The sequence below is a fragment of the Pneumocystis murina genome (assembly GCF_000349005.2).
Source record: "Pneumocystis murina B123 chromosome Unknown supercont1.6, whole genome shotgun sequence".
Classification (NCBI taxonomy): domain Eukaryota; kingdom Fungi; phylum Ascomycota; class Pneumocystomycetes; order Pneumocystales; family Pneumocystaceae; genus Pneumocystis; species Pneumocystis murina.
This window is the reverse complement of record NW_017802364.1, coordinates 86,020-113,108: the sequence shown is the minus strand read 5'-3', so window position 1 is coordinate 113,108 and position 27,089 is coordinate 86,020. Positions and strand designations below refer to the sequence as shown.

General features: G+C 28.2%; 14 protein-coding genes and 1 non-coding gene across 15 annotated transcripts; 8 read left to right on the top strand and 7 right to left on the bottom strand.

Moving 5' to 3' along the window:
* Positions 1-343: 343 nt before the first annotated feature.
* PNEG_01165 (tRNA dimethylallyltransferase) lies at positions 344-1,981 on the top strand (the record flags this gene model as incomplete). Its single annotated transcript, XM_007874888.1, has 7 exons — positions 344-380; positions 422-447; positions 493-690; positions 734-1,286; positions 1,331-1,591; positions 1,664-1,748; positions 1,798-1,981. The coding sequence occupies 7 exons, from the start codon at positions 344-346 to the stop codon at positions 1,979-1,981; spliced, it is 1,344 nt and encodes a 447-aa protein (XP_007873079.1).
* Positions 1,982-2,183: 202 nt separating this feature from the next.
* Positions 2,184-2,268, top strand: PNEG_05019. Its single transcript has one exon. It is a non-coding gene; the product is annotated as a tRNA-Glu (tRNA).
* A 111-nt stretch (positions 2,269-2,379) lies between these two features.
* Positions 2,380-3,303, top strand: PNEG_01163 (hypothetical protein; the record flags this gene model as incomplete). The annotated part of the gene is made up of 6 exons (XM_007874887.1): positions 2,380-2,443; positions 2,484-2,690; positions 2,738-2,825; positions 2,870-2,950; positions 3,007-3,081; positions 3,120-3,303. The coding sequence occupies 6 exons, from the start codon at positions 2,380-2,382 to the stop codon at positions 3,301-3,303; spliced, it is 699 nt and encodes a 232-aa protein (XP_007873078.1).
* Positions 3,304-3,379: 76 nt separating this feature from the next.
* PNEG_01162 (hypothetical protein) lies at positions 3,380-4,984 on the bottom strand (the record flags this gene model as incomplete). Its single annotated transcript, XM_007874886.1, has 5 exons — positions 3,380-3,610; positions 3,658-3,855; positions 3,899-4,226; positions 4,273-4,822; positions 4,876-4,984. The coding sequence occupies 5 exons, from the start codon at positions 4,982-4,984 to the stop codon at positions 3,380-3,382; spliced, it is 1,416 nt and encodes a 471-aa protein (XP_007873077.1).
* A 234-nt stretch (positions 4,985-5,218) lies between these two features.
* Positions 5,219-8,109, top strand: PNEG_01161 (hypothetical protein). The gene is made up of 13 exons (XM_007874885.1): positions 5,219-5,392; positions 5,434-5,560; positions 5,600-5,722; positions 5,765-5,903; positions 5,949-6,088; positions 6,133-6,230; positions 6,277-6,912; positions 6,954-7,056; positions 7,106-7,237; positions 7,280-7,409; positions 7,453-7,796; positions 7,841-7,944; positions 7,988-8,109. The coding sequence occupies exons 1-13, from the start codon at positions 5,255-5,257 to the stop codon at positions 8,057-8,059; spliced, it is 2,286 nt and encodes a 761-aa protein (XP_007873076.1). The 5' UTR covers positions 5,219-5,254; the 3' UTR covers positions 8,060-8,109.
* Positions 8,110-8,200: 91 nt separating this feature from the next.
* PNEG_01160 (hypothetical protein) lies at positions 8,201-8,901 on the bottom strand (the record flags this gene model as incomplete). Its single annotated transcript, XM_007874884.2, has 4 exons — positions 8,201-8,243; positions 8,293-8,506; positions 8,553-8,720; positions 8,772-8,901. 4 exons carry the CDS (start codon positions 8,899-8,901, stop codon positions 8,201-8,203), a joined length of 555 nt encoding a protein of 184 aa, XP_007873075.1.
* Positions 8,902-9,239: 338 nt separating this feature from the next.
* On the top strand, positions 9,240-12,247 carry PNEG_01159 (hypothetical protein). Its single transcript, XM_007874883.1, has 14 exons — positions 9,240-9,494; positions 9,558-9,710; positions 9,754-9,795; positions 9,841-9,920; positions 9,964-10,147; positions 10,196-10,350; positions 10,394-10,433; positions 10,476-10,833; positions 10,880-11,082; positions 11,123-11,128; positions 11,176-11,562; positions 11,603-11,659; positions 11,703-11,950; positions 11,995-12,247. Exons 1-14 carry the CDS (start codon positions 9,257-9,259, stop codon positions 12,205-12,207), a joined length of 2,364 nt encoding a protein of 787 aa, XP_007873074.1. The 5' UTR covers positions 9,240-9,256; the 3' UTR covers positions 12,208-12,247.
* Positions 12,248-12,356: 109 nt separating this feature from the next.
* PNEG_01158 (hypothetical protein) lies at positions 12,357-13,052 on the bottom strand (the record flags this gene model as incomplete). Its single annotated transcript, XM_007874882.1, has 1 exon — positions 12,357-13,052. One exon carries the CDS (start codon positions 13,050-13,052, stop codon positions 12,357-12,359), a length of 696 nt encoding a protein of 231 aa, XP_007873073.1.
* A 249-nt stretch (positions 13,053-13,301) lies between these two features.
* Positions 13,302-13,940, top strand: PNEG_01157 (hypothetical protein; the record flags this gene model as incomplete). Its single annotated transcript, XM_007874881.1, has 5 exons — positions 13,302-13,337; positions 13,387-13,511; positions 13,560-13,692; positions 13,733-13,830; positions 13,871-13,940. 5 exons carry the CDS (start codon positions 13,302-13,304, stop codon positions 13,938-13,940), a joined length of 462 nt encoding a protein of 153 aa, XP_007873072.1.
* A 62-nt stretch (positions 13,941-14,002) lies between these two features.
* Positions 14,003-15,989, bottom strand: PNEG_01156 (hypothetical protein; the record flags this gene model as incomplete). The annotated part of the gene is made up of 7 exons (XM_007874880.1): positions 14,003-14,386; positions 14,432-14,648; positions 14,698-14,891; positions 14,939-15,287; positions 15,337-15,420; positions 15,467-15,651; positions 15,923-15,989. The coding sequence occupies 7 exons, from the start codon at positions 15,987-15,989 to the stop codon at positions 14,253-14,255; spliced, it is 1,230 nt and encodes a 409-aa protein (XP_007873071.1). The 3' UTR covers positions 14,003-14,252.
* Positions 15,990-16,967: 978 nt separating this feature from the next.
* PNEG_01155 (hypothetical protein) lies at positions 16,968-18,072 on the bottom strand (the record flags this gene model as incomplete). The annotated part of the gene is made up of 3 exons (XM_007874878.1): positions 16,968-17,579; positions 17,622-17,717; positions 17,767-18,072. 3 exons carry the CDS (start codon positions 18,070-18,072, stop codon positions 16,968-16,970), a joined length of 1,014 nt encoding a protein of 337 aa, XP_007873069.1.
* A 473-nt stretch (positions 18,073-18,545) lies between these two features.
* Positions 18,546-20,442, top strand: PNEG_03608 (hypothetical protein; the record flags this gene model as incomplete). The annotated part of the gene is made up of 13 exons (XM_007875119.1): positions 18,546-18,604; positions 18,671-18,705; positions 18,755-18,815; positions 18,868-18,965; positions 19,012-19,181; positions 19,226-19,306; positions 19,350-19,457; positions 19,503-19,559; positions 19,603-19,665; positions 19,706-19,870; positions 19,912-20,118; positions 20,161-20,295; positions 20,338-20,442. The coding sequence occupies 13 exons, from the start codon at positions 18,546-18,548 to the stop codon at positions 20,440-20,442; spliced, it is 1,344 nt and encodes a 447-aa protein (XP_007873310.1).
* Positions 20,439-21,178, bottom strand: PNEG_01154 (hypothetical protein; the record flags this gene model as incomplete). The annotated part of the gene is made up of 3 exons (XM_007874877.1): positions 20,439-20,667; positions 20,720-20,869; positions 20,913-21,178. 3 exons carry the CDS (start codon positions 21,176-21,178, stop codon positions 20,439-20,441), a joined length of 645 nt encoding a protein of 214 aa, XP_007873068.1.
* Positions 21,179-22,635: 1,457 nt separating this feature from the next.
* On the top strand, positions 22,636-23,792 carry PNEG_01153 (hypothetical protein). Its single transcript, XM_007874876.1, has 6 exons — positions 22,636-22,688; positions 22,742-22,830; positions 22,884-23,009; positions 23,059-23,190; positions 23,232-23,607; positions 23,654-23,792. Exons 1-6 carry the CDS (start codon positions 22,640-22,642, stop codon positions 23,743-23,745), a joined length of 864 nt encoding a protein of 287 aa, XP_007873067.1. The 5' UTR covers positions 22,636-22,639; the 3' UTR covers positions 23,746-23,792.
* A 278-nt stretch (positions 23,793-24,070) lies between these two features.
* On the bottom strand, positions 24,071-27,010 carry PNEG_01152 (hypothetical protein). The gene is made up of 10 exons (XM_007874875.1): positions 26,861-27,010; positions 26,658-26,813; positions 26,126-26,616; positions 26,015-26,080; positions 25,895-25,965; positions 25,517-25,850; positions 25,227-25,473; positions 24,477-25,183; positions 24,332-24,433; positions 24,071-24,292 (listed from the first exon to the last, which is right to left on the bottom strand). Exons 1-10 carry the CDS (start codon positions 26,990-26,992, stop codon positions 24,172-24,174), a joined length of 2,427 nt encoding a protein of 808 aa, XP_007873066.1. The 5' UTR covers positions 26,993-27,010; the 3' UTR covers positions 24,071-24,171.
* Positions 27,011-27,089: the final 79 nt, after the last annotated feature.

Genomic DNA, 27,089 nt, shown 5'->3' with positions numbered 1-27,089 from the left:
TATTATGTATTAGTAATTTTTAGAGGCGATAGTAATATAAATTTATAAAAGTAAATAAAACATTATTAATGAAGTATTTTTATTGAATAAAATCGAAGTTTTATGTATTAAAAAGAGAGCAAATATTATCTAGGATCTTGTAAACTTTTTAGATAAAAATAAATTACGAGGTAGTTTTTCGAAGAATAATTTAAAAGCAAAAAACCAAAATGAAGGTATATTTGGGCTTTTATGATATTTTAAAGGAGCATATATAAGGTATCTTATGATTAAATCTGTAGAAATAATATAATTTAGGCGAGAAGATCTATATTATATAAAGTTTTTGGGAAAATTTGTATATATGCAAACATCATTACGAAATATTTGTGTTATTATAGGTTAGTTTAACGCATATACTCCATCAATTGATGTTTTTTAGGGGCTACAGGTTCAGGAAAATCTAAAGTTGTTTATATATGCCTTGAGATTTAAGAATTAATAATATATAAGTTAGGCGTTGCACTTGCCAAAGCATTTTCGGGAGAAATTATTAATGGAGACGCTATGCAAATTTATGAAGGATTGGATGTTCTTACTAATAAACAACCCTTAGAAGAACGACAGGGTGTTAAGCATCATTTACTTGGATATTTAAATATAACTGATGCATATAATGTTTTTCAATATGAAAAAGAAGCACTTTATATTGTAGTTGTGAGTATAGCATGTAGGATGTTAATAATAGGAGAAGATAGAGCGTTTGCATGAGAAAAAGACATTGCCGGTTTTTATAGGAGGAACTCATTATTATATACAATCAGTTTTATTTAAAAATGCACTTTTATCAAAAAAGAAAGAAGTAGGAGAAACAGAAGAGAAAATATTAGATAAGGAAGAAGAAAAAAAGGAATATATGTCTAGTCATTTATTGAATATGTCTACAGTAGATTTATACAGTCATTTGAAAGAAATTGATCCGTTGATTGCAAAAAGATGGCATCCAAATGATCGACGTAAGATTCAGCGTTCTCTTGAAATCTACTATGAAACGGGGACTCGTCCTAGTGATTTGTATAATGAACAACGGCAACATAGTGATAAACGTGAAGTTCCTAGATTTAGAACATGTATTTTTTGGGTATATTGTGATTATAAAGTTTTGGATGAAATTCTTGACAAAAGAGTTGACAAAATGTGTGATTCGGGTTTGTTTGATGAAATTAATATGATGTACGATGTATGGAATACACTTGATAAACAAAAAATAGATCTAGACGTACAAAAAGGAATTTGGCAAGCCATTGGTAGGTATAAAGAATTATATTTAACATAAAAAAACACATGTTAGGATTCAAAGAATTTTTGCCATATCTTCAACTGCCTAAAAATTCTAAGGAGCAAACGAGAAATAGATATCTTTTGAATGCAATTGCATCTATGAAACTTGCTACTCGTCAATATGCTAGAAAACAGGTAAAATGGATTAAAAATAAATTATATCCTCTTTGCAAAGCGGCTGGGATGAATATTCGATTCTACCTTTTAGATGCGACTAATCTATCACTTTGGGATACTCAGATACAGAATCTTGCTATTTCACTTTTTTCAGGTAATATTGAAAACACGTATTCTTATGAATTTTAGGTAGGCTTTAGACCTATCAAATCTAATATAATTTTAGACTTTTTACAAGACAAACCGGGCCCAGATCCTCTTTCACTTAATACAGTTGCAGCAACACTACTTTCTTCAGAAAAAATACATGAGTATGTTGGATATATACATATATATATCGTAATTTGATAAAATTATTAGTTATGCATCTCAAACATATCTTTGGAAACATTATACTTGTAACGTTTGTAAAACTTCATCAGGAGCGCCTCTTGTAGCAGTCGGTCTTCCTCAATGGACGATTCATGTACAGGGACGTAGGCATAAAAGAATTGCTGCTAAGCTAAAAACAAAAATTAACTCTTTGACCATGGAAAATACATAAATTTGTGTACGATAATACGATTATTTTAAACTATTATGTATTCAAAGATCAATAAATGAATACAGAAAGATCTTGTTAACGTTAGGGTTATACGATAAAGTATTTTATTTATTTTTTTAGTTCAACTTCAATATTCAATAATAATACATAAAATGTTAAATTAAAGAGTTATAATCAATATTACCTTGTTTGCTAAGGACTATCCGGCGTGGTGTAATGGTCAACATTTGGCTCTCTCATAAATTTAGGGTGCAGCCAAGCTCGGGGTTCGATTCCCCGCACCGGAATTTTTATTGTAAAACTGGATTTTACACCTTTTTCTCATACTTTATTATATTGTTTACATACTACTTATTAAACAACAATTAGTATTATTAAATTCTGATTTCTTTGGTATTATGCCCATTATAATGCAATCAATATATTCAAAACAATCCGAATTATACAATGTTTCATCATTTCGTAAGAAACTTATTTTAAAAACATTAATCATATTTCATAGAAACAACATATATTTATAATCCACGGGATTTTTTATCAACAATTTCAGCTCTTCTTGCACTACTGCCACTCGAAGTTGTTGTTGTTTATCTAACTCTTATTTATTGCCGAAGAGAGGTTGAAGTAATATTAATCTATATTGGACAGATCATTTGCCAGCTTTTGAATGTTCATCTTAAAGAAAAGATTCAACAACCACGGCCGAATCGTAAGTAAAAATATTTTTTATCTATTATAGAAATAATACGAAATTAGCATTAATAAAAGGCTATGGAATGCCAAGTAATCATGCACAATTTACATCATATTTTACAGGATATATGATATTATGGATGTTTTTCAGGCAAAGATTTGTATTATATGTAAGAAAACCTGACAATGAATTAGAGCACGATATTTGCCAAAAATATACTACACTCGAAACACAATTGTTCTTGCTTTTCTTTTAATATCTATCTGTTTTAGCAGGTTTTATATAATAAATATATATTTGATAATTAATCAAAATAATTAATATATTTTAGGGTATATTTTAAATATCATACAATATGGCAAGTAATAGTCGGCGTTTTAGTCGGAACAGCATTCTCTACTATATGGTTTTTCCTTGTTTCAATTATACGCCATTTAGGAATAGTGAATTGGCTGCTTCATTCAAAGCTAAATGCATATTTTTACATCAAAGACACGATGAACGAGGAACACCAATTAATAGAAAAAGAATGGCAGGATTGGAAGCAAAAACAAGTAATACAGCAGAAGAAAGTAATGCCCGCACAGTCATAATATTAAATCGTCCACATCAGTCATATCAAAAATAGGTTTTTTAATTTCATAAACGATCAGTGTACCGTCATAATAAAGCATCTAAATATATTATTTTTTTAAAAAAAAGAATCAATTAAATAATCTTACATAAAGTTTATAGAGTCTCAAAAAAACCTTTTCTACAGTCATTCCAAGCAATCCACACAAAGGCGGATCTTCTGGAAATTGTTGATCAGCAATTATGGTGTAACTTGATAAAATAGTGCCATCTTTACACTTGACCACACTTCTTGCCATATGCATTAAACATGCCTTGCCTTTCTGCGATGCTACAATACAAAGAGATAAATCGGGGATAAACTAATAAGAATATATATAGACTTCTCCATCTTAATTTGTAATCTTACCTCCACCATGTTAATTCTATCCATATATCTTAAAATACTCTCAATGTTCTCATTATTATCAAAAATATTCTTACATTCTGCCGACAATTGAATCCCTGGTAATGTTTCCCTAACGCAGCATATTTTTATGCTTTTCTCGGTTCCATAAAAAAGTAATTCATTATAATTTATTGAAGTGTAACATGAAAAAAAATCATCCTGTAATTATAAATCATATAGTCATGTTAAAATACAAGCCTACATGCTTTTCGAAAGAAAAAAAATCTAAAGAATCTGAACTAATAAGATTACTTTGTTTAAATAATTCTCGAACACTAAGGTTAGTATAAAAACTGTTCTGTACCTCCAAGGAATCATCCGTATCTGATTCATGCAAAGCCGTTTCTTTTTCATCATCTAAATCTGAACAATTTTCGATCATATGCAATAGATTATCCTCATTTATATAATTTTTGTCCATAGAACTAATATTTACTTGATTTGAACTAGACTTTAATTGTTTTTCTGATAAATCCACACGTTTCAAAACTTTAAACGCTATAGAATCAACAAAACCAACAAACCAGCCCCTGTTTATCGATATAAACTTATATTCAAATGCGGATAACATCCTACCTGTGAGAATCCATATAAACATGAAGTAATGAACCTGATATAACATCCCAAAGCCTACATGTTGCATCAATGCCTGCACTTGAAAGAATAGTACCACTCCTATTAAAACAAATACTTGGTATATTATCGTTATGACCATAAAACTTATGAGGCCATCCAGTATTATTAGTATTCCATTCTTCAAAAGGATTTACAACTCCAAGACTCCACAAAGAAATATCATGAGAGTTAGAACTTATTGCCAAAAGCATTTTAGAAGGATGTATAGCAATTCCCCATGCACTTCTTCCAGTATTAAGGATTAAAGGTGATCGTAACAAATCTTCCGTAAACCAAACATTAACAAAACCAGAATCGGTACAACAAACAAGAACCTCCTCATTACCAATATATCCTACTTTAATAGAATTAAATGATAACGGCGTCATAACGTCTATTTCTCCACGAATAACAGAATGTGGCTCTACTTGACATTTAAGCTCACGAAACAAATTTTCAACTAAGCCATCCGATTGAGACTTTTCATACACACGTATAACATCATCTACTCCTTAAGAAATGTTATTTTACAGCCTTTAAATATTTTTTTTCTAGGGAAATAACCCACAAAAATATTTTTCAACCCGACTGAAACTAAACCACAGCGCCAATATTTTACCCCAGAAAGACTGATTCTTCTACAAATCTTCATAGAAAAATCTAATGGCTCCATACTTCTTATCCGTATTTTTGTTCTTTTTATAACTAAATATCCACCTGCCTTATGTTAGATCTTGATTTATCAGCTTATCGTAAATAGCAACACGTCCAGGTTGCCAAGGGCAACACATACAATTCCTAACCTTTAGCATAGCAACGCCAACGTCAAAAAAATATACAAGAGATTTTGAGTAAAAAAATATCAGAAAAATATAAAGTTCTAGTCATTATAAGAAGATAATAATCATTTAATAAGATTTTTTTTTAAAAAAGGTATATATTGATGAGTTTTTTGAGAGAAAACGATCCAGTAATAGTTGAAAATGAGAGCGAAGAAGGAGAGGAAGAAAATGAATTACCAAGAGATTCATTAACATTAGTTGAACTAAAAAAGATTATATATAATGTTAATGAACAGAAGGTATATATTTTGTTTTTAGAAAAAGGTTAAATGGGATATAGACAGTGAAATATGATTTTGAATATAAAGATAGAGATGATCTGGAGAATGAACTCGAAGAATGGTATGATTATGATGATGTTGCTATTATACAGGGAAAAAAAGTTTTTGAGACGTTTTTTTGTAAAGGTTAGGGATAAAATGGTTTAATTAATTTAATTGTTTTAGAATGGATAAATAGTAAAATCAAGGAAAAAAAGGAATTTATTTGTCATCAATTAGAGGAATTAGATTCAAAGGATCCTAAGATACGTACTAAGTCTTGTTTTATTTTATTTTATATTTCTCAAGGTTTGATTTTACTATTATTTTTAATTTTTTTTTAAAATATAGGAAATTATGGAGAAACAAAAAATCAACAAGATCAAATATACTGGATACTTGAAAACAACAAGATTTTAAATGAATGTAATGCTCTTAAAATATTATATGACTCTATACGAAAAAGTGTTAATTTATTAAACACTTATAAGTATGATATTCAAATTAATATTTGTTTAATTAATTTAAAAATTAGACCAATGATTTATGAGAAGATCAATACATTTGAATTGGATAGTATAACATTATTAAAAGTTGAATTAAACTGTAAAATGACATCATTTTATTTTCTTCTTGAAACATTTTGTTCTGATTTAGAATTTCGTAAAAATGTTGGTAAGATTTTTGATTAGGTGTACATTTTATATTAAGATTTTTAGTTGATCTTTCCCCACCTATAATATCATGGATGATTGAAGAAATTGCAAATTTAAAAATTAATCTTAGTATATGGAGATTATATTTTCCTATTATTCAGGTTTTTCTAAATAAAGTTGGTAGAACTATTTAATCTATTATAACAGACAATTCAAATTCTCCAGAAACTTATACTTTGTGTATTTGGGAATACAAAAGATTTCTCGAATTTAAAACGATACCTTAGAATGTTATCAGGATTACCACCAGAGCTCAATAAGAAAGAAATTATAGCAACGCCTCTCGATTATCATATATTCAGACAAAATATTATTTCAAAATATCCAACATATGAGCCTCCTTCAACATTACTAAATATTGATCTAGAATATACTACATTACTTCCTATACATAAAGGAGAAACTGAAACTAAAAAAATGCACAAGGACTCCGATTCTTCTGTTACAGAACATTATGTTACGCCATTATCTTCACCATATTTTTCTCTTAAAACAAAACAATCAGTATTCAAAAAAAATCAAGATTTGCCCTTTTTACTTCCTCTTTCTGATTCATTTGATCTGGAGATACCTACAAGTATTAAAGAAGCTAGTGAATTATTTAAAAGCAAAACTCATATTGATTTATCTACAATACAATTATGGGAGGAAACGGAAAAATTTATGAGATTTGAAAGAGGATGGATTAAAGATAATTTAGATCTAACAAAAGAATCACCATCTTTAGATATACAAAATGATCCATTGCATGATTCTCGATTAAATGCGATTGAGGTTATATATGTAAGTAAACATTGTATATAATATAATTTCCAAGATTTTAGGCGTCATTAGTTTCACATTTAGAATCCTTTATATATGTAATGATGAAATTTTTAGACTTTTTAATAGATGATGAACAAAATTATACAAAAAAAGATACAGAAGGTTTGCCAAATTTAAGATTATTAGTAGTAATTAACATAATTGGAAAAAGAAAGTAAAAAAGAAAATAATAACTTTGATTTTTTTTCTCCAGAAAAAATTCTACATATACGAAAGAGAGAAATAGCATCAAAATCAATCTCCTCAACGTTACTTCTCCTTTTAAAATCCTTTAAATTAAGTCGTAAGTTATAAAATTATGTTTTGCATTAACTTATCTGAAAAGATGTTTTAAAATTTGAATTTCTTTCTCAATTAATATTAGATTCTGGTTATATTGATATATTTAATAAACTTTGTTCTTTATATGATCCAGTAGAATCTATTTCACACATTTCAGAAATTCCTTATTTAAGGTAATACCTTTTAAAAGATAAATTATAATATTAATTATTAAAGCTATTTTAATACATGTAATATGCAATCAAGGAATTCAAATAAATATTCAGAAATAATAAGTGATTTTTCAAAGGATATTAAGGCAAATGATTTAGAAAATAAAGAAACGGATAATAATATAATTATTCAATTTTCCCGGAGGAATTTGTTTTCTTTAGTTAACCATCTTAGAATCCTTCAGAAGATTACAAAAAAAAAAACATACAGAAACTTAGTACTTATTCAGAAAAAAACATGGACTCATCTCCAAAAAATAACAAAAATAACAAATGATATTGTACAGCTTTACACATTAAAAATATTCAAAGGGCAGATCCCATATTATAATAAAAAATGGAAACAAAGTATACAACAAAAATTTTATCTTAATTTTCCCTAATCATAAAAGATAACATGAAAATAATAACATCTATATACCTTCATTGTAGACCAGAACTTCAAGACGATTGGGTTTCAGGAGTTGAAGTAGATACAAATACAGAAGAATCTTTGGTTTGTTTTTGATCTACACATTTAAAAAAATTAACAAAATAAGGAATATGCACTTCGTTCATTAATACGCTTTTATAATTATCATCATTATTCCTTTCCTAATCAATTTAAATAACATAAAAAGACATTTTTTAATATTTAAACATTATCAAAATATATTCTAAAAACAAAAACAATCTTATTGATATAATAAGAAACATCTTATGCATTAATAATCATAAAACATATGAACACAAAATCTTTTTTTTCTCTGACATTATCGTTTAGGATTATCGGTATCTAATGGTCTATTGAATCCTCTAAAACACATTTTTAACTAATCAAACTAAAATATCAACTTCAATTTACCCTCTTCTATTCATATATTGTCGATATTTTGTTGGCTTAACTTTATATACAATACCAACATCATTACCTTCAACCTTTTGCTGATGAGTAGTCTTAAACCCAGAAAATCCAAGTATAGCTTCCATTTGTGATGTCTCATTGTCGATATCATCAACTTTAAGATTATTCAACGTTTTTATATCAGATTTTAAATGCTTTGATGATACTGAATCATCTGAATCAAAAAAATTAATAAGAGATAAAGAAAAAATATGTCAAACCCTTCAATTCCGAAGAACGATTCGTATTTTTATATCCTTGAGGTGATACACTATATCTGCTTAAAGGTGAAATACTACGTCTACGTACATGTGGATTATTATCTGAGCGATGAGATACTGTATAGTTCCGACCACTACGACTAGAATATCGTTCCTTGCTTCTTTTTCCTTAATAAAAAGTCTATCAATACTGACCCAATATATATATATTTCTCATACTTTCATAAGATTTATCTTTCAAACAAATATGTTTAGAATCACTATAAGGCGATCTTGATCTTGATCGCCTTATATTGGATGGGCTTCTCTCCCATCTTTGATCATCTTTCAAAGAATATTTTCTACTCATTTCTTTTCAAAGCCGATTTCTATAACCCTATCAAATTACTCAAGTTTAATCTGGCTTTTAACAATAAAGATTCATATTCAATACTAAATTATATAAAGAAACTTAACAAAAATTACAGATTTATATGGAATAAAGTAAAAATCAAGTATTTTCAAAAAAAACAAAAATAACAATAAAAACAAATCGTACCAATTAATTAATAAAAGAATAACTACAGATTCCGACTTTTTATAATATAATTCAAATATTCATATGTTCATATTCACGTAATCTATAAAGATAAAATATATCAAGTTTTTTTAAAAAAATATTTAAAAAAATTAAATGACTTATATAATTTTTTTAAAAGAGAATAATGATTTTTTATGGAAAACTTGTTTTTATAATATTATTGATTAAAGAATGGATATTAATTTATACAAAAGCAAATGTATCAGAATGGCTAGCTAAAGAGGTAGAAATAGCAGAGAATGCTTCTCTTTTTTGGGGACCATATCGTCCAAATCTTTATATGGGGATTCGAAGTCGAGATCCAGAAGGAATGTTAATGGGAATAATGTGGATGGCAGTAGATAATTATACACAAATCAGAGGTGAATTTAAGAATACAGCGTATAAAAAAAGATTTTAGACTGATAATATATTTTTTTGTCTAGAAATAAGACATACATGTGAACAAAATCATAATATAAAGATGTATGGATGGGAAGAATTTGATGTAAGAAAAGGTGGACGTCAAATTATAAAAGACGATGAAATGAATGTAGAAATTGAAATAGGATTCGCTAAAATATATACAGAAAAACATAGTATTTTATTTTAGATAAAAAAAAAGATTTAATTATATAATAGATGGAAATTGGGGTTTACGTATTAAAGGAAAGCCGAAAAATGGTATAATTTCTATGATTGATATATATTTATTTACATTTGTAATAGTTTACAACAAAATATCTATATTTTTTTATATAGCATCTAGTAATGATGAAATAAAACTAATCTCTGAACTTGGAAAAGAAGTAATATTTAAACTTACTAATTTTACTCATTAATATAGTTTAGGGAGTTAAAGGAAATGTTGTTTTTATGAATAAAATATCAAAAAAAAAAAATATTGAAATTACACAAGGCCCTAGCACGAATACATACCCATTGTTTACCCATACAGCAGAAAATGAAAAACATCTTGACAGATTTATGTATCATAGTATGAAGGTTCCAAAAAAAGAGATGTGGATGGCAAAAGGTATTTATTATACAAACATTAAATCTATAAAATAACAAAAATATCGAGATTTATTATATTCAGTTTTAATTCTAACTACAAGAGACTATTATAAAAAATATAATGAAGATATTCCTCCAGCTGCTCTTTATTATACGTTGCCTAACATAGATGAGGAGGGAAATTTTCATTTTGTTCAAAGAGTATTTCAAGGACCTTTTGAAGTATATTTTAGCAAAGTTTTTCTATTTCAATAATTTAAAATAGTTTGATATATTATATTCCTCAACAGATGATCCAATGACCAGTCTGAATCTTATCAAACTTTACATATTACTAATTATCATAGGTCATCAACTTGAAAATGAAATTATTTCTAATTCAAAACTATTTAAGGAAAGATTCATGAAAATATTTTCTTTTAAAGATCCATTTAATTCAGATAAATACATAGAATTCGCACAAAATCTTCTCTCAAATCTCTTAGGAAATATTGGATATTTTTATGGTGATTCTATTGTGGATAGAACATATAGTTATGAATATCAAGAAGTTTTTGAAGAATATGATTCATATGTTTCTCCACAAATACAAGGGCCATTTTCATTGTTTACAACTACTCCTAATAGATCTTTCTTTCCAAGAGGTTTTTATTGGGATGAAGGATTTCATCTTTTACTGATTGGACATTGGGATAATGATTTAAGGTATTTTATAAATAATGTATTGACACTATTATTAAATAGTAATTAGTCTTGAAATAATAAAGAGTTGGTTCTCTTTAATAGATGATGATGGATGGATTGCAAGAGAACAAATACTTGGAGACGAATCTAGAAGCAAGGTTCCCAAAGAATTCATAATTCAATATTCCTATTGTGCTAATCCACCAACACTTATTTTACCTATTATTTCTTTTCTTGAAAAACTTGAACAGAATAACAGAAATGAAACTGGTTAGTATTTTATTGACATTTTAATTATTAACTTAAATAGATCAAGGTTAATTCTAATTCAAATTTGATAGTTCTAAATTAACAATTCTATAGACAACAAAAAAGAAAATATCTATTCTAAATATATAAAATATCCAGAATTGGCTATTGATTATTTAAAAAAAATTTATCCACTCATTTGTCGTCAATATAATTGGTATAGAAGAACCCAACAAGGAGAAATAGAGGAATGGAACAGAAATGCATCTTCCCCTAATGAAGGATATCGATGGCGAGGATGTACTCCTCAACATTGTTTTGCTAGTGGATTAGACGATTATCCAAGAGCATACCCACATAATGGAGAATTGCATTTAGATTTATTATCATGGATGGGGCTTTTTACTAAAGGACTTAAAATAATTGCTGAAAAAATTGGCTATCAAGAAGATGTTGAAAAATATAAATCTATTGAAAACGCGATTATTAAAAATATTGATGGTAAAGAGAAATCTATATTTTTCTAGCTTTAATAAAATAGATTTACACTGGAGTGACGAACACAATGCATATTGTGATTGTACAATAGATAAAAAATGCAATTTTTTCAAAAATAAATATTCAACGACTAATTTCATTAGATTTAAGCATTCATGAGTGTCATATAGGTTATGTTACTATTTTTCCTCTTTTAACGGGTCTTTTATCAGCATCATCACCGCGTTTTGATAAATTATTAGATATAATGTATTCATCCGATCATCTATGGTCTTCCTATGGACTTAGAAGTCTTTCAACTAAAAATCCATACTTTGAAAAAGACGAAAATTATTGGAGAGGTCCAATTTGGATAAATATCAATTATATGGCTCTTCAAAGTTTGTATAAAGTAAAATTATGATTTATTTAGTTCTTTATTGAAATGAACACTAGAATTATATTAATACGCCTGGACCATATCAAGAAAAAGCAAAAAAAATATATCATGAACTAAGAATAAACATAGTTAATACGGTTTTTAATGAATGGAAACGTACCAATTTTGCATGGGAGCAATATAATCAAGCATCAGGAGCCGGTCAACGAACAAAAGGATTTACAGGATGGACTAGCTTGATTGTTAACATTTTGTCTGAAAAATATTAAGACCTTATACTACATATAAAAAAGTATATTTCTTTGGAGATAAGCATTATATATTCATTATTTTCAATAAGTACATTTAAAATCTCCTCCCTCTCTCCCCTTCCCCAAAAAAACATGGTATTCATTAACAATATTACACAAATTATCTTTCATCTCACATTTTTACGCCATTTTGACATCATTCTAAATAATATATCTCTTGTTGAATATTTTTTACCGACTTTTTTCTGACTCTTCAGTTTCCAATGCATCATCCACAAATAATCTAAATTAATTTTCCGAAATGGTCTATACAATGTATCATGGTATCTCCGGTGCTTATTAACAATAACTTCTGTAACATCTGGAATAATTGGTAAACATAAAAAACTTTGTCCATTTATAAGAGATTTATTTTGATTTCTTCGCCACCTAGACCTTCTTTTAGGCGCATAAATACTCGACCGTGCTAAAATAGAACCATCTACCGTTTTAGATTTAGACCGTCGACCATCTAATTTAAATTGTTTCGATCCTAATACTTGTTTTCTACCCTCAAGATTTTGTGAACGTCGTTGACCAGAACGACCTCTGGACCTTAATAAATCACCCTTATCCTTTAATATATCATTATTAATCATATCCTTCTGTAAATATGACTCATATATAGGACTTGATTCAACTTTTGGTGCTGCCATTTGTAACATCGCCTTTTGAAATTTCTCCTCAAACTTCACCAAATTCTGGCTTTCAATCGATTTTTCAGGCACAACACTAAAATATACCTCATTGAAGACGATTTCAACGGCTTTTCTGAAGGAATTTGGGTCAGTTTCTTCAGGTTTTGGTGCCTCATTTTCCTGCATCTCAATGTTTGAGGTTGGTCACCATGACAACGCTATATATTGTTACCACGGCAACATCTGACGACAAAAAAATAAGGAATTTTTTATAGATTAAAGAAGCCTTTAAGGTTGGGGATTTAGGATAAATAGTAGTGCTTTATGATAAAAATAAGAATATTTTATCTTATGTTTTTGTAGATTTCTTTTTTTTTTGGAAAAAAAACGAGTAAATATTAATATATGAACAATTTTTTTTTTTCCGAAACATATATGAGAGATACAGGTACATATCTCTCTGGAATGACGGTTATTTTCTAAAATATATAATATAAAATGGTTATATTTATATATTTAGTTTTCTTTAGGGTGGTGGTTTTTTATTGATTCGGTGCTTTATAGCAATATTGTAAATACAGAAAAAATCCATATAAGTTTAGTTGATTGGATTCCTTGTATTTTATCAACAGTAGGGATGCTTATGTGAGATTCAAAAGAAGAAAAGGGAGAATTATCTAAATTTTAGGATAGGATTAACTCAATAGATAAGGACAGACTGATTTCAAACTCCTTTACATATACTAGATATAACGTAGTATGGAAAGCAAGGTTATTATTATTTCTTGGATTTTCGCTTTTAGCAAGTGGTGTTGCAGGATCTTTTGTAAAATTTGCAGTATAATTTTAATTACTAATGAATGAAGACGGTACTTATCATTAAATACCTTTTACACAATTATCCCTATCAAATATTTTGTCTTGGAATTGAAAATGCAATTGCAAATTCTTTAATCGCATTGAGGTAGTCCCGGTATATAAATATATTTATATAAATAATTTAGTACAATTATTCTTTGGGCAGCAATAAATCATGAAAACAGTCAATATCATTATAATCTTACACTAAACTAATGTGTAGCAATAAAGATGCCGACAATACATATTCCAAATTATAAACCAAAATAACTAATGCCTGTATTAATCTAAAATTTCAAATAACATTAATATAGTTTTTAATAGCAGCATATAAAAAAATTAAAATGATCATTTTGCCATGCTTATAGATAACATTAATAAATATTATCTAAATATCCAGCATACTAAAAAGTGTACAATACTATATACGACGTATATCAAAAAGCTTATACTATTCATTAAAAAAGATTTTAAAGATGCAAATTTGCATCACATATAACATCCTTAAATATTCTTACATATTACTTGCTAATCCAATTTTATTCGTGTTTTTTCTAATGATATTGGCTGAAAATTATAAATATCAATTCCTCTTGCATTAAGTTCAGGAACTACATGTGGAGGAACCAATTTTTCAATTAAATCAGGACGGATAGACAATTCTATAAAAGAGTATAAAAGAAGTTTTAAGAAATATAAATTCATACCATGCTCAGTAAAATCAAAAAGAGGAGGTAACTTTCGGATCACCATGGAACCATCATCATCATCAGAAGGATCGGGTAAAGATATATTAGGATCTCTTAATTCATCAAAAAAAGGATGGACTAAAGCTTCAATAGCAGAAAACCTAGAACCCGGTGTGTATTCTAAGAGATGAGAAACCAAATCAATAGCATCGCTGGGTGTTTCTCTCCGAAATATCTGGATATAATTAAGTATAGAAATAGAAAAAAACATAAAAAATAAATACTCTATTAAAAGGACGAGACTTAATTTGTGGAAATTTATGTTCCATATAATTAGGGTTCATTGTTTTAATTTGTTCACGCGTTGGCGTACCTAACACCTTAATAATCTCGACAAGCTGGTCAATACCCGATTCGCCAGGAAAAATAGGCTGACCAAGCATAAGTTCTGCTAGAACACATCCAGTGGACCAAATATCTAAAAACATATTAATATATTATAAAAGAAAAAAAACACAAAAAAACCTATTTTAGTAGTATAATTTGTTGCACCAAAAATAAGCTCAGGTGCTCGATAATAACGAGAGCATATATATGAAACATTAGGTTTCCCAGCAACAAGAACTTTAGCGGAACCAAAATCACAAAGTTTAAGAACACCTATAGCAGGATTAAGTAAAAGATTCTGTGGTTTAATATCACGATGACAAATGTCTTGAGAGTGTATATATGCAAGAGAACGAAAAAGCTGGTAAATATAAATCTTAATATCAAAAAGAGGCATTGTTTGTTTTTTCTTAGCATAATTCCGAGACACACGATATACTGTTTCTGGAATATATTCAAGAACAAGATTAAGATAAATTTCGTCTTTCTAATATACCTCTTCATTAATATCTAATCAAAAAAAAAGGATTCCATACACGTTCACCATTCGAATAGAAAAATGCTTTAAGATCAACAATATTAGGATGACGAATTAAGCGCATAATCTGAAGCTCACGGTTCTATAAGAAAATAAAAAAATATATCTTCAATAATTGCCATCTTTACCTTAAACCGTTTATCTTGTAATACGCGTTTAATAGCCGCATCTTCATTCGTATCAACTAGGCGTGTTTGAAAAACAACACCAAAAGAACCACTTCCTACAATTTTACACGATGTATAATTAAGTTCCCGCACTTTTCCATCTCGTGGATAATGAACATTTTCTTGTTTAATAATCTTGAAAGGATCTATACATATTAGAAAAAGTTTGATCGATTCAATTGATAGAAAATAAAGCGCCATCAAATGCTCTATTTTATCTGTTTATTATTACACCCTTTTTTATCCTCATCCAATAATCAAACAACTATTTTCATTAATTTAACAATCATCATTTAGTTTCTGTTATTTATTTCTTTCATAAAGTAAAATAACTTTCTAATAATCATTATATATCCCCTTAATACTTTATTAACTCTCTTAGACGCTTCACTATCTATCACATAATTTATATCTTACTGAATGTTAACCCTTGTAATCCTTCACACATGATCAGATTCACACAAACTTTGCACAAAATATTCATCAATATACAACCTTTGATCATTATATCCATACTTACTTATAAAAAGAAAATCCTATGTAGCGTATATATGAATATAATTTCACGCCAATTAATCTATATCTTACGCCTATATATATACCTTGTATACAATATTTGGGTTGTTTTTTCAATTTAAATATAACTAGCACACAAAATACTATATGCTGAAAACTATAGGTGTATTATATACGAATTATAACTTCCAATACACCAAATTATGTATATCAACTGAATCAAACTTTATACGTTATATATGCACCAAAACTTATATTTGTATTCAATATCCAGTATATGCCCTATACAAATATATAAAACCCTTAAATTATACATGCAAAACCAATATATGCTGTATATATATCGAGCTGTATACACCAAAGTATATACACTTCTATACTGAACTATATGCGTTATATGCACTTCGATTGCTTATTAACCCAACCAGTATCCTTTCTTTTTAATACGCGCAAAATCTAATACATTTTTATAAGCATCTACCTGATTAATAACACTTTATTTTTTACCTTTATGAATTCTATTACCAAAAATTATTACTAAATAATTTTACACTGATTTTTCAATATTTTGCAGCCTTTCAAACGCCTTATTAAATTCAATTTAAACCTCGTAGACAACAGAATCCAATTCCCACAATAAAAAGCCAACTATCTTATCTCTCTAGACCATCGAGTATTTGTTATCTTGTTTGCTTAACCGTGGCTTTTCTCATAATTCAATGAACCGCAGAACCCGTCCAAGGTCTTAACCCTAATCAACGGGTGTAACCCTGTCAAGGGGTTTAACCCTATGGGGGGGGGGGGGGGGTTAAACCCTACTCAGAGCCGCCTTTGAATGAAAAAAGGTCTAGGGTTAGAATAAGTAGAGATTTGGGATTAATAGCTTTTATAATCCTTTTTTTTTAAAAAATGAATAAATTTCTTAAATAAATCAAAATATCTTTTTTTATTCATCACGACTATTATTATTTTCAAGCGTAATGCCGACACCCACATTAATAGAACTTTTAGAATGATCGAGTTCTCCAGAAAATGTAAACATTAATGTATTTGCCAAACGCCTTTCTAATAAACATGAAACTTTACCTGTTGTATCTATTTGTCCGCGAAAAACACTGTTCATAAATTCATATTTTGCACCGATTGCAGTGATTCCTTCCCTTTTAACAACACCAAGAGGGGTCATATCAGGTGAAGCAGTCACAAGTTGACATTCTGTTCCTACTTGGACTTTTGGTGATAACCGTCGCCAATAAGTAAAAGAATAAATGCCTTGGGTTGCTATTTGTGCTGTTGCAATCCAATCTTTCTCAACATAACGTCCAACATAACTTAACATAGTATCTTCAGGACCTGCTGCTGAAGGAGGTTTCTGAAGAACACCCTCAATACCCAACGCTAATTTTGGTGTAATTGTTTGAAGGAAATTAGCAACAATAATCCCAGTTAATCCGTTATCTAAAAATGACGGATTCATATATTTTACATTAATGCTTGTATCTGAACCCTGATAATCATGCTCAAACTGGGCAACTGATTGTCCTGAAATTGGTGTTAACTACTCTGTAAGAATTAACTGTCACCTATAAATGTTTTTTACCTGCATCTGGATCTTGGATGCCATACTAGGTGTCCACTGACAATTTAATCTCATTGACAACTGCCCATCGGAATCCATATTTCCTGTAGCAGTAAACTAATAATAAAATCAATATAATTATTTATATATAAATGGGATCAATTACTTTTTTTGTCCCAAAGACTGTTCCAAAACTATATGGAGGAAACATTTGAGTCCCCAAGAAAAAAGAATGTGTAATCTGAAACGTACAATTATCCTTGCAAGAAAATACTTTCCCTAAATCTGCTCTCGCACCACTAAACATCATCCGAGTTAATAATACATCTTGTTGAACTTCTTTTGACAAATATTCAACTGTTCCTGGACTTGAAAGACCCAGAGATGCTCGAGTATCACGAAACATCTTAAAATTACTTTTGATATATTCTCCAATTGGAAGAAAAGGGGTATACCAGCTTTTTTCATCCATTTTTAAATAACTTAAATAAACTTAGTTAAAATGGCTTCTTTTTAACCGTTTTTTTTTCCTGAAAAAAATATATAAATATATTCTAAAGCTCCAAAAGATCCAGAATTCTTTATAAAGCTCTTAAAGGGCCTTTTTGGCCCTTTATTACTGTATTTTTTTACGTTGAAATATTAATTTTTGTCAAAGAAATTAACGTTGGATATTGTTAAATACAACTTACAATATATTTGAAGATTTTTTTTAAAAAAAAAGACTAAAAATAAAGCAATTTCAATAATAATAATAATAATAAAATAGCATAATAAGATTGTTTCTAAATATTTGCTTTTTTTCCAGAAATTTTAATAAGAAATAGATCTTTAAATCTTTAATATTTATAAAATCTTTGTAATACAAGTACTAGCAATAAATAACAAGAAGAATTCTATTTATTTGAAGAAATAAAATCCTTTGATTATAGAAAGCTAGATAAAATGAATAAAAATACAGAATTTTCAACCTCAGAGCAGCCATATATAGCACAAACAGAAAAGTAAGATAGATCTATTGATAGATCAAAGACTTTTAAAAAGATATTAAACTAATCGTTACATTTAAGATTCTTCCATGGAGGAAAAATAGCAATTATTATGGGTAAACTATATTTATTGTTTATAATATTAGAATTTATCATTTTTCATAGTTGGGCTTCCAGCTCGTGGAAAAACACATCTTTCAGTATCAATATGTCGATATTTAAGATGGTATTTAACAATTATATTATATTTTGTGTTTTAATAGGGATTAAATATTCAGGCTTGGTGTTAAAACTCATGTTTTTCATTTAGGAGACTATAGACGAAAAAATTTGAAAAAAGGAGAAGTTTTGCCAGAAGATTACTTCTATGCAAATCGTATATTTCTATAAAAAACCATTTGCATATAATTGATCTTAATTAGCATCTGAAAAAACTAAAGAATTTCGTAATTCAGTGCTTTCATGCTGTAAAATAGATATAATAAAGTTTTTCGATTCTGAAGAGGGTCAAGTTGCTATTTATGATGCAGTTAACCCTAGAATCTCAGATCGCCAAGGATTAGCTACTTTTTTTGCAGAAAAGAATATTCAGGTATATATATTTTATCTTAATCATTATTGATAAAAGTAAATTAGCCACTTTTTATAGAATCACTTTGTGATGATCCAGATATAATTGAGGAAAATGTTAGAAATTTAAAAATATCATCACCAGATGTAATAATTCCTTTATTATATATTTTTTCTTATTAATTCTAAGTATGCTGGGTGGAAACCAGAAGATGCTGTTAAAGATTATTTTCTACGTATTAAAAATAGAATACCAATTTATGAAACAATAGTAGAACATGATTTAAGTTATATTAAAGCAAATATCGTCTATCTTATTAATAACATCTAATAATATATCTAGATCATAAATATAAACCAAAAACTGATAATCAATAATGCAAATATTGGATATTTACACGTAAATAAAATAATTCAAATACGTTGCATTAATAATATTCTAGTCACGAATCATATTTTATTTGATGAATTTGCATATAAAACCAAGAGTTATTTATTTTGCTAGGGTAATATTAATAATATTTCTTAATAACTAAATATAACAAGGCTTGCAATTCCTTACATGATTCCAATTTTAAAAAAGAAGACGATTTTTCAGATCGAAAAAAATACGAATATGCAACAGCACTTGTAAATACATTATTAAAACATCGAGAAACATTGCAAAATCAATTAACTTCTGATAAAAACAAAGAAATAAAGGATTTAATGGTCAGACTATTAGTTTCATAAATTCTTGCTAAACATTGCAGATTTGGACACCCATTAGTGATAAAATATGTTATATTGCGGATCTTTTACGAAATAATGGATATATAATATACCAACGACCACAATTACGACAAATTAATTTGGGCATGGTTGAAGATATGACATTAGAGGAAATAAAAGAAAAATATCCTCTAGAAATTCGATGTTTTCAAGAAAATCCAAATACCCATCGTTTTCCTCGTGGAGAAGTATATACATATATATTACATTGCATAGACTAATTGTTACAGAGTATGCACGACTTAAGGCATCGACTTGAACCTGTTATTTTTGAAATTGAGAAAGAAAGTAATGATATTCTCATCGTTGCACATATTAGTGTTATCAAACTTTTATACGCTTATTTTATGAATACACCAACTGATGTAAAACAAAATTTCATTTTGACATTTCTTATATTTATACAGAAAATTCCATTTCTAAATTTACCAAAAAATCAAATCATAAAAATTATACCCGGAGCTTATATTTGTACTGAAACAAGGATACATATACCAATCACTTTATCTTAAATACGTCGATTGTAATTACGATAGCGGCTGCAATTTCGACTTGGAGAGCGACTACGATATCGAGATTGATAATGAGATCTGATAGCATCTTCACGAGATCCCCGTCTCACTGGCAAATCCTGCTCATCTTCCCGACGAGCCATATATAAATGTTCATTTTGCTTAAGTCTTCTTGTATCTAATACATTTTGCTTTTCTTTCTGTTGTGTATAGTGTCGAGTCATCCTGTCACGTGTAAGTCACGTGAAAATAATATCAAACTCATTGATTCACATACGTTTGAAATCCAATCCCTTGAACGGTATCTGCCGCCTTAACAGCAGTTCCTATCCTACTATCTTCGTCCTCTCTCTCCGTACGATGTATTGCTTTTGCAATATCTTGTGATATTTCATTTGATTCAGTTGTTTTTTCAACCTTAAAACCTCTATTAAATAATTAGAATATCTTATAAGTAAACATAGTTTTACAATGCTTCAGCAAGTGCATCCTTTTCTGCTTGTTTTATTAATTTAATTTCTTCATCTCGAGCAGATAGAGAAGCCGTAGATACCTCTTTTTTATTCTTTGTGTACCATGTAAGATCCCGACCCTTCTGCCAACGTCCAACTGGAGCACGAAGTGAATGACCTAAATAATTTTCACGATACTTGTCTTCTTTGACATTTTCCCATCGGAAAAGGCCATGACCTCCACGATTTCCTTCACGAATAGGCCCTGTCAAGAGATCTGCCATTTCTTAAGCCAAGGTGGTTTACGGAAAATCGGTGTCAGAAATTAAAGTAATATAAAAACAAAGATAAATAAGAGAAAAAATATAACTAAATTATCAAATAATAATACTAAGAATTATTTTATTTATTTATGCAAACTTATTTTTTCAAGATTTAATAAAAGTTAGGTTTAATATCTTAGTAATATATTTATTGTTTTTATATTTTACAGTCATTTGAAGTATTATTAGTGCAATCTAAATGTGAATTATTAATTTTTTTTGCTTTTTTCTTTAGATAAATAATAAATCAATTATATGATTTGCAAAATCTATTTGATGATTGGAATAAAAAATCAATTATAATTATAATTAAGATAAATAAAATAATAAATAAATTTATTAATCATAAAGCTAATTATAATAAATTCTTTATCATTTATATTTTATCATTTTTGGTTTGATAAAGTAGAAAAATAAAAATGAATTTTAAGCCTAAAAAAATACAAAATTAAACTTAATTATTTAAAAATTAAGATATTAAAATAAATACATTTATAAAAGAAAAAAAAACAAAAAAATTTAATATAATTTAACAAAATAACTAAAAAACTAATAAATATGTTTTTAAATATCTAGTAATATGATAAATTACATTAATATAATCTATATATTATATAGATTATACACGTTTTTATATAAATCTCAATAATAAAAAGTCCAATAAATTCAACTATCCACAAAAATCGGAAAAAAAAGAATTATATAATAAATTTCTCTGTATTTTAAAAAATTCTCAAATATTTCTAAAAATACATAAATTCTAGCAAGAAATCAAAGAATTTTAAATAAAATTACAAAAAACATTATCTTTGTTAAATATTTTATTATTTATCAAGAACAAAAAATACAAAATTATAACAAAAATCCATACAATAACAAAAAAATTAAGAAATCAATATATATAGATCATAATTTATTCATTTACTTTATTTTTCATTTTTCTAGAGCATCACTAAAAATGCTAATTTCGCTGTAAATATCTACATAAAATAGCCTTTTCTTCAAAATATTTCTCATTCCATCACAAAAATCATTTAGAATACCCTCATATTAAACAAAAATATAATATTTCTATTTAATCATTCTCTTTTAATAAAATTAAATATAAATCATCATTTTTAACCCAAAAAAAAACAAAAAAAAAATATAAAAAAACTTAAATCTGAATTAACATATTTCAAAGATTAATAATCTATATTTTCCTATTTAATTCTTTTTATATCTATTCAATAACAAATATACCCATATTTTTCTAATTAAGTCTCAACGATGACGTCAAAAAAAAAAAAATAACAAACTATTGATTAAATCAATGTAAAACAGGCAGAATTAACCATTTTATAACACTATTTCAATATCCTTATGTTTTTCTAGATAAAATTCCTTTTTTCTGAGTTTTTTTCCGGCTTTAAACGACTAAAAATGGCAACTAATAAAACAGATGAGCGTAATCAAGAAGCTACAATTTATGGTGAAACAAGCCTGCTTAAATAACCATAGAGTGATTTACTTATATATATCTAGTTGGAAATTTGGACGAAAGGACCACTGATGCGATTTTATGGGAACTTTTTCTTCAATGCGGGCCAGTTGTTAATGTTCATTTACCAAAAGTGAATTTTCGCAGTTTATAGATAGTTAATAACATAAAGTTAATGTATTTTAGGATAGGGTTAGCCAGACACACCAGGGATTTGGGTTTTGTGAATTTTTAACAATAGAAGATGCGGATTATGCATGCCGTATTATGAATCAAATTAAGCTTTATGGGAAACCTATTCGTGTAAACAAAGTATTATTTTTTATTAGTTTTATTGTAAGGTGATTAATTAATATGAAAGGCAAGTGCAGACAAAAAAAATACCATTGAAATAGGAGCGGAGCTGTTTGTTGGAAATCTGGATCCTTTAGTTAATGAAAAAATTCTTTATGATACTTTTAGCATCTTTGGAATGTTAGTGGCACCTCCGAAGGTAGGATTTAGGTGCGTTGAATTTTATTCACTAATCAATAGATTGCTCGAGATGATAATGGACAATCTAAATGTTTTGGTTTTATTTCTTTTGATTCATTTGAAGCAGCGGATGCAGCTATAGAAGGGATGAATAACCAATTTCTTATGAACAAATCTATTACTGTTAGTTATGCTTTTAAGAAGGATGGAAAAGGCGAACGACATGGTGATCAAGCAGAACGACTACTTGCTTCCCAAGCTCGCAAAAATAATGTTAATTTACAATCGACAGGGATTCCAGCGCTCCCTTCTGGGTTTACAGGCCAGGTTCCTATTGGATATCCCGGGCAAATTCCTCAAAATCCGGCAGGATTTTCTCAACCACCTATGGGATATCTTTATCAAAATTATCCAGGGACTATCCCACAAGGATATGGTATCTATTCTTTTGTTTTTTTTTCCTTAAAATAAATATTTTCTAGTACAACAACCTCCTGCAACAGGTGTTCTTCCTATGATGAATTCATATCCTGTTATTCCTCCGCCTCCTCCACTTTCAAATTTTGGGAGGTGATATTTTGATATTTATATTTTTCCTATGAATGCATATTAGATGGAGAGGTGTTTTATTATAGTTTTAAAGCAACAATTGCCAAATGTATTTTTTTAAAAATTGGCAATTTAGACCCTTAAACTGTAAAGAATAATTTAAACTTTATTAATTAAAGAAATATAAAAGTTCATTCTTTTCTTTTTTCAATAATATTTTTTTGATAAATAATCTCTATATTTTTACAAATCCATATAAACATGCCCAAAATATTTCTAAGTTATAAGTAAAAAACAAAACTTTTAGCAACTTTGCAATATTCATTAAGTTTATTTTAATAATCGTGTTTCTAAAAATGGTAATAAATAAATAATATAATACTTAAGAATAAAAAAATATACTAAATCATTTAATATATTTTATGCATTAAATGATAATAAATGTTTAAAATTAAAATTTAATTTCGTATACTCTTACTGAATGATCTTCACTGGCAATTACAAAATAATGTATATTTAACTTTGAATAAGGACGCCATTGAATCTGAGATATAAACCCTCCAGGTAATAATCTAAATAAGTTAAAATTTCCTTTCAAATATAAAACATACTGTTCATTAATATTAAGTGATTTTTCCCATTGAGAAATGTCTTTTTCATTGGATTTTAAAATAACAATGAGCCCATTTTCCATACCAATAGCCAAAAAACATCTATATAAAATAAATATATAAAATAAAAAATGCGCATTTTTACGAATCATTTATCATATAAGGACAGATATCTGCAGAAGTAACAGCATATGAAAGTTTTAAAATAGTGATACATTCACATTTCATTTTTTCAGTTTCAAATTTCCACACCTTCAAAGTTTTATCTCTTGATGCCGTTACAAATACATTTCCTACTATATCAGGGGCCCAACAACAATCCCATATAATTCTTGAATGTGCAGTCTTTGCTTCTATTAATTTATAAATATTTTTTTCATCTGTTCTACAAAATAATGCAAATTTCCTATCTCTTCCAACACTTAATATATATTTATCATCACTAGAAAATTTCACTCGTGTTACAGTTAAACTATGCGCTGCTAATGGAGGGGAAATCTCTTGCCATGTAGATGTATCAAATAAACGAAGAACTGCATGTTCTGGAGTAGTCGCTTTACACGTAGTAACAATTAAAGTTTTATCATGGCTAGATGCTACAGATATAATTTCATATCCGTGACCATATAACTTTTCAATCTCTGGCCAAAGTGTATATCTTTGAAGATACTCCTCAAAAGGAGGTGTTTCTAGACTAATATCAAAATTTTTAGAAGTTCCATAATTTAAACCATTCAATGTATCTTTATCATTAGAAAAATCCAATGCATCATTGGAAATTTCATTTTTGATACTAACTGCTTTATTAGATAAACCAAGTAAAGGGACATTAGCCATATCAGAAAGTTTTTCCTATATAAATTGATAAATTTCTAATATTTATGTAAGTACTTACAATTTCCTTATCAAGACTTAAATTAGAAAGTTTAGTAATCAAAGATGCAACATGCTTAACAGGATTAAAGATTCGAATAACCTTTTCATCAGCACCACTAACTAATTTCCATTTATCGAGCATACAAACAGAATTTATATCATAACCATGGATTTGTGGCCTTGAAAATTCATGCCATGTTTCTAGAAAATTTCCATTCTCATCTAAGCGAGTCCATGGAGAAAAAAGTCTAGTTGTTTGATCTAAGCTAAAAAAATAAAAATTAAATATTTATATTTAATTATATTAACCTAGATGAAACAAAAAATTCACCGCATGGACTCCATGATATACTTTTTACAGGTTTTGTATGCCCAGTAATGGATAATTTTTGTATCCAATTGTCTTCTATATTTGAAAATATCTTCCACCCTCCACTTTTGCACCAACATGCAATACTTTTGCCATTAGGCCCCCATAGAGCTCCACAAAACCCCCCAAAGCCTCCTGCAGCACTAGTGACACCCTTTAAAGAGGCAATTTCTCCAACACGACATGAAGAAATCCAGATTCCTGAGTGATGATCAGGATGCCATATAATTAATGAAGTATCTGCAGATGCAGTCAATAACTTTAATTCACCATCTAGAGTGGTAAGAAAAATATATATCTAAGTAAAAAAAATAGACATGGATGCCATAAACAGGTAAATATCCAATCATCATGACCCATCAATAATGCATCAAAAGATATAGAATATCTAAAATTAATAAACAATCATATTATTGAAAAATATAGAAACAACATACTCATGCATTTTATCGTTTTCTAGCGAAAAACTAAAAATTTTATTTGTTTGAAATAAATCAAAATCACTATTTTATATTAATACTAAAATTTCCATAAATAAAATTTACAACTCATCATGATTTTTAGATATAGAATTATTTAATCTCCCATTTTTCCCTACAAAATTCCGAGTTATTCTCCAAATTTTAGCATATCTATCCTGGCTTGCACTTGCAAGAAGCAAATCACCCGTTTTCTGTTCAACTGTAATATCCAAACCCCTAATCCAATCACGATGTCCCTCAATAGATGATTTATATGAAAAAACAAGGCTTCCCTCTATAATAGAAGAAACATAAATATCAATAAAATTTGACGAACCTGCTACTGCAAGTACCATATTCAACGATTTTGACAAAACATGAAAACACATAGCCAAAGGAAGCATATTAACACTTTCTATAACTTGTATTTTCTCAGTAACCAAATCTTGTGTATCTTTATCACTAATTTTCCATATTGATATCAAACCATCTGCTGAACCTATAGCAACATAGGAATCATGTACTGTAATAATATGAATAGAGCCCGTATGATAAACAATTGTATAAACACATTCATGCTTTAAAACATTAATGTACTCCTTTTAAAGAAAAATTATACATAATTTCCTTTTTTTTTCCATATTCGAATATTCGAATCTGCTGATCCAGAAATAATACCCTCTTTACCATCAAAAAATCCCCTAAAAAAACGAACAACCGTAACAAAATCTGTATGACCTTTCATAATTTCAACAATTCCTTGACAATATCGATGCTTTTATCAACTTATTAAGAATTTTCATCCTTTTTAAAAAAACTCACTAATGGATCGTATAAAGCCACATTTTTTCCCGCTCCAAAAGCAATCATTCCTGAATATACACTCCAATCCGAGCAATTTGGAGAGATATTGCATCCTATACTTAGCAATACTGGCCATAAACTGGCCTCCATTCTCTATTTTCAAAAATCCTGTCGTCGTCTGCTAGTAACATGTTACCATAGAAACCAATATGGAGAATGCCAACCTCCATTTTTTAAGATATCTGAG

What these genes read in the sequence shown, in the direction of transcription:
- PNEG_01161 (XM_007874885.1), top strand. Translation starts at nt 5,255, where the DNA reads ATGAGTTTTTTGAGAGAAAACGATCCAGTAATAGTTGAAAATGAGAGC. An exon ending in TTTATTTTATATTTCTCAAG is followed by an intron (nt 5,723 to 5,764) that starts GTTTGATTTTAC and finishes TTTAAAATATAG; the next exon opens with GAAATTATGGAGAAACAAAA. An exon ending in ATGCGATTGAGGTTATATAT is followed by an intron (nt 6,913 to 6,953) that starts GTAAGTAAACAT and finishes CCAAGATTTTAG; the next exon opens with GCGTCATTAGTTTCACATTT.
- PNEG_01159 (XM_007874883.1), top strand. Translation starts at nt 9,257, where the DNA reads ATGATTTTTTATGGAAAACTTGTTTTTATAATATTATTGATTAAAGAA. An exon ending in AATATATACAGAAAAACATA is followed by an intron (nt 9,711 to 9,753) that starts GTATTTTATTTT and finishes ATTATATAATAG; the next exon opens with ATGGAAATTGGGGTTTACGT. An exon ending in CATTGGGATAATGATTTAAG is followed by an intron (nt 10,834 to 10,879) that starts GTATTTTATAAA and finishes AATAGTAATTAG; the next exon opens with TCTTGAAATAATAAAGAGTT.
- PNEG_01153 (XM_007874876.1), top strand. Translation starts at nt 22,640, where the DNA reads ATGGCAACTAATAAAACAGATGAGCGTAATCAAGAAGCTACAATTTAT. An exon ending in TCAAGAAGCTACAATTTATG is followed by an intron (nt 22,689 to 22,741) that starts GTGAAACAAGCC and finishes ATATATATCTAG; the next exon opens with TTGGAAATTTGGACGAAAGG. An exon ending in GACTATCCCACAAGGATATG is followed by an intron (nt 23,608 to 23,653) that starts GTATCTATTCTT and finishes AATATTTTCTAG; the next exon opens with TACAACAACCTCCTGCAACA.
- PNEG_01152 (XM_007874875.1), bottom strand. Translation starts at nt 26,992, where the DNA reads ATGGAGGCCAGTTTATGGCCAGTATTGCTAAGTATAGGATGCAATATC. An exon ending in ATATCTAAAAATCATGATGA is followed by an intron (nt 26,081 to 26,125) that starts GTTGTAAATTTT and finishes AATATAAAATAG; the next exon opens with TGATTTTGATTTATTTCAAA. An exon ending in TACCTGTTTATGGCATCCAT is followed by an intron (nt 25,851 to 25,894) that starts GTCTATTTTTTT and finishes TTACCACTCTAG; the next exon opens with ATGGTGAATTAAAGTTATTG.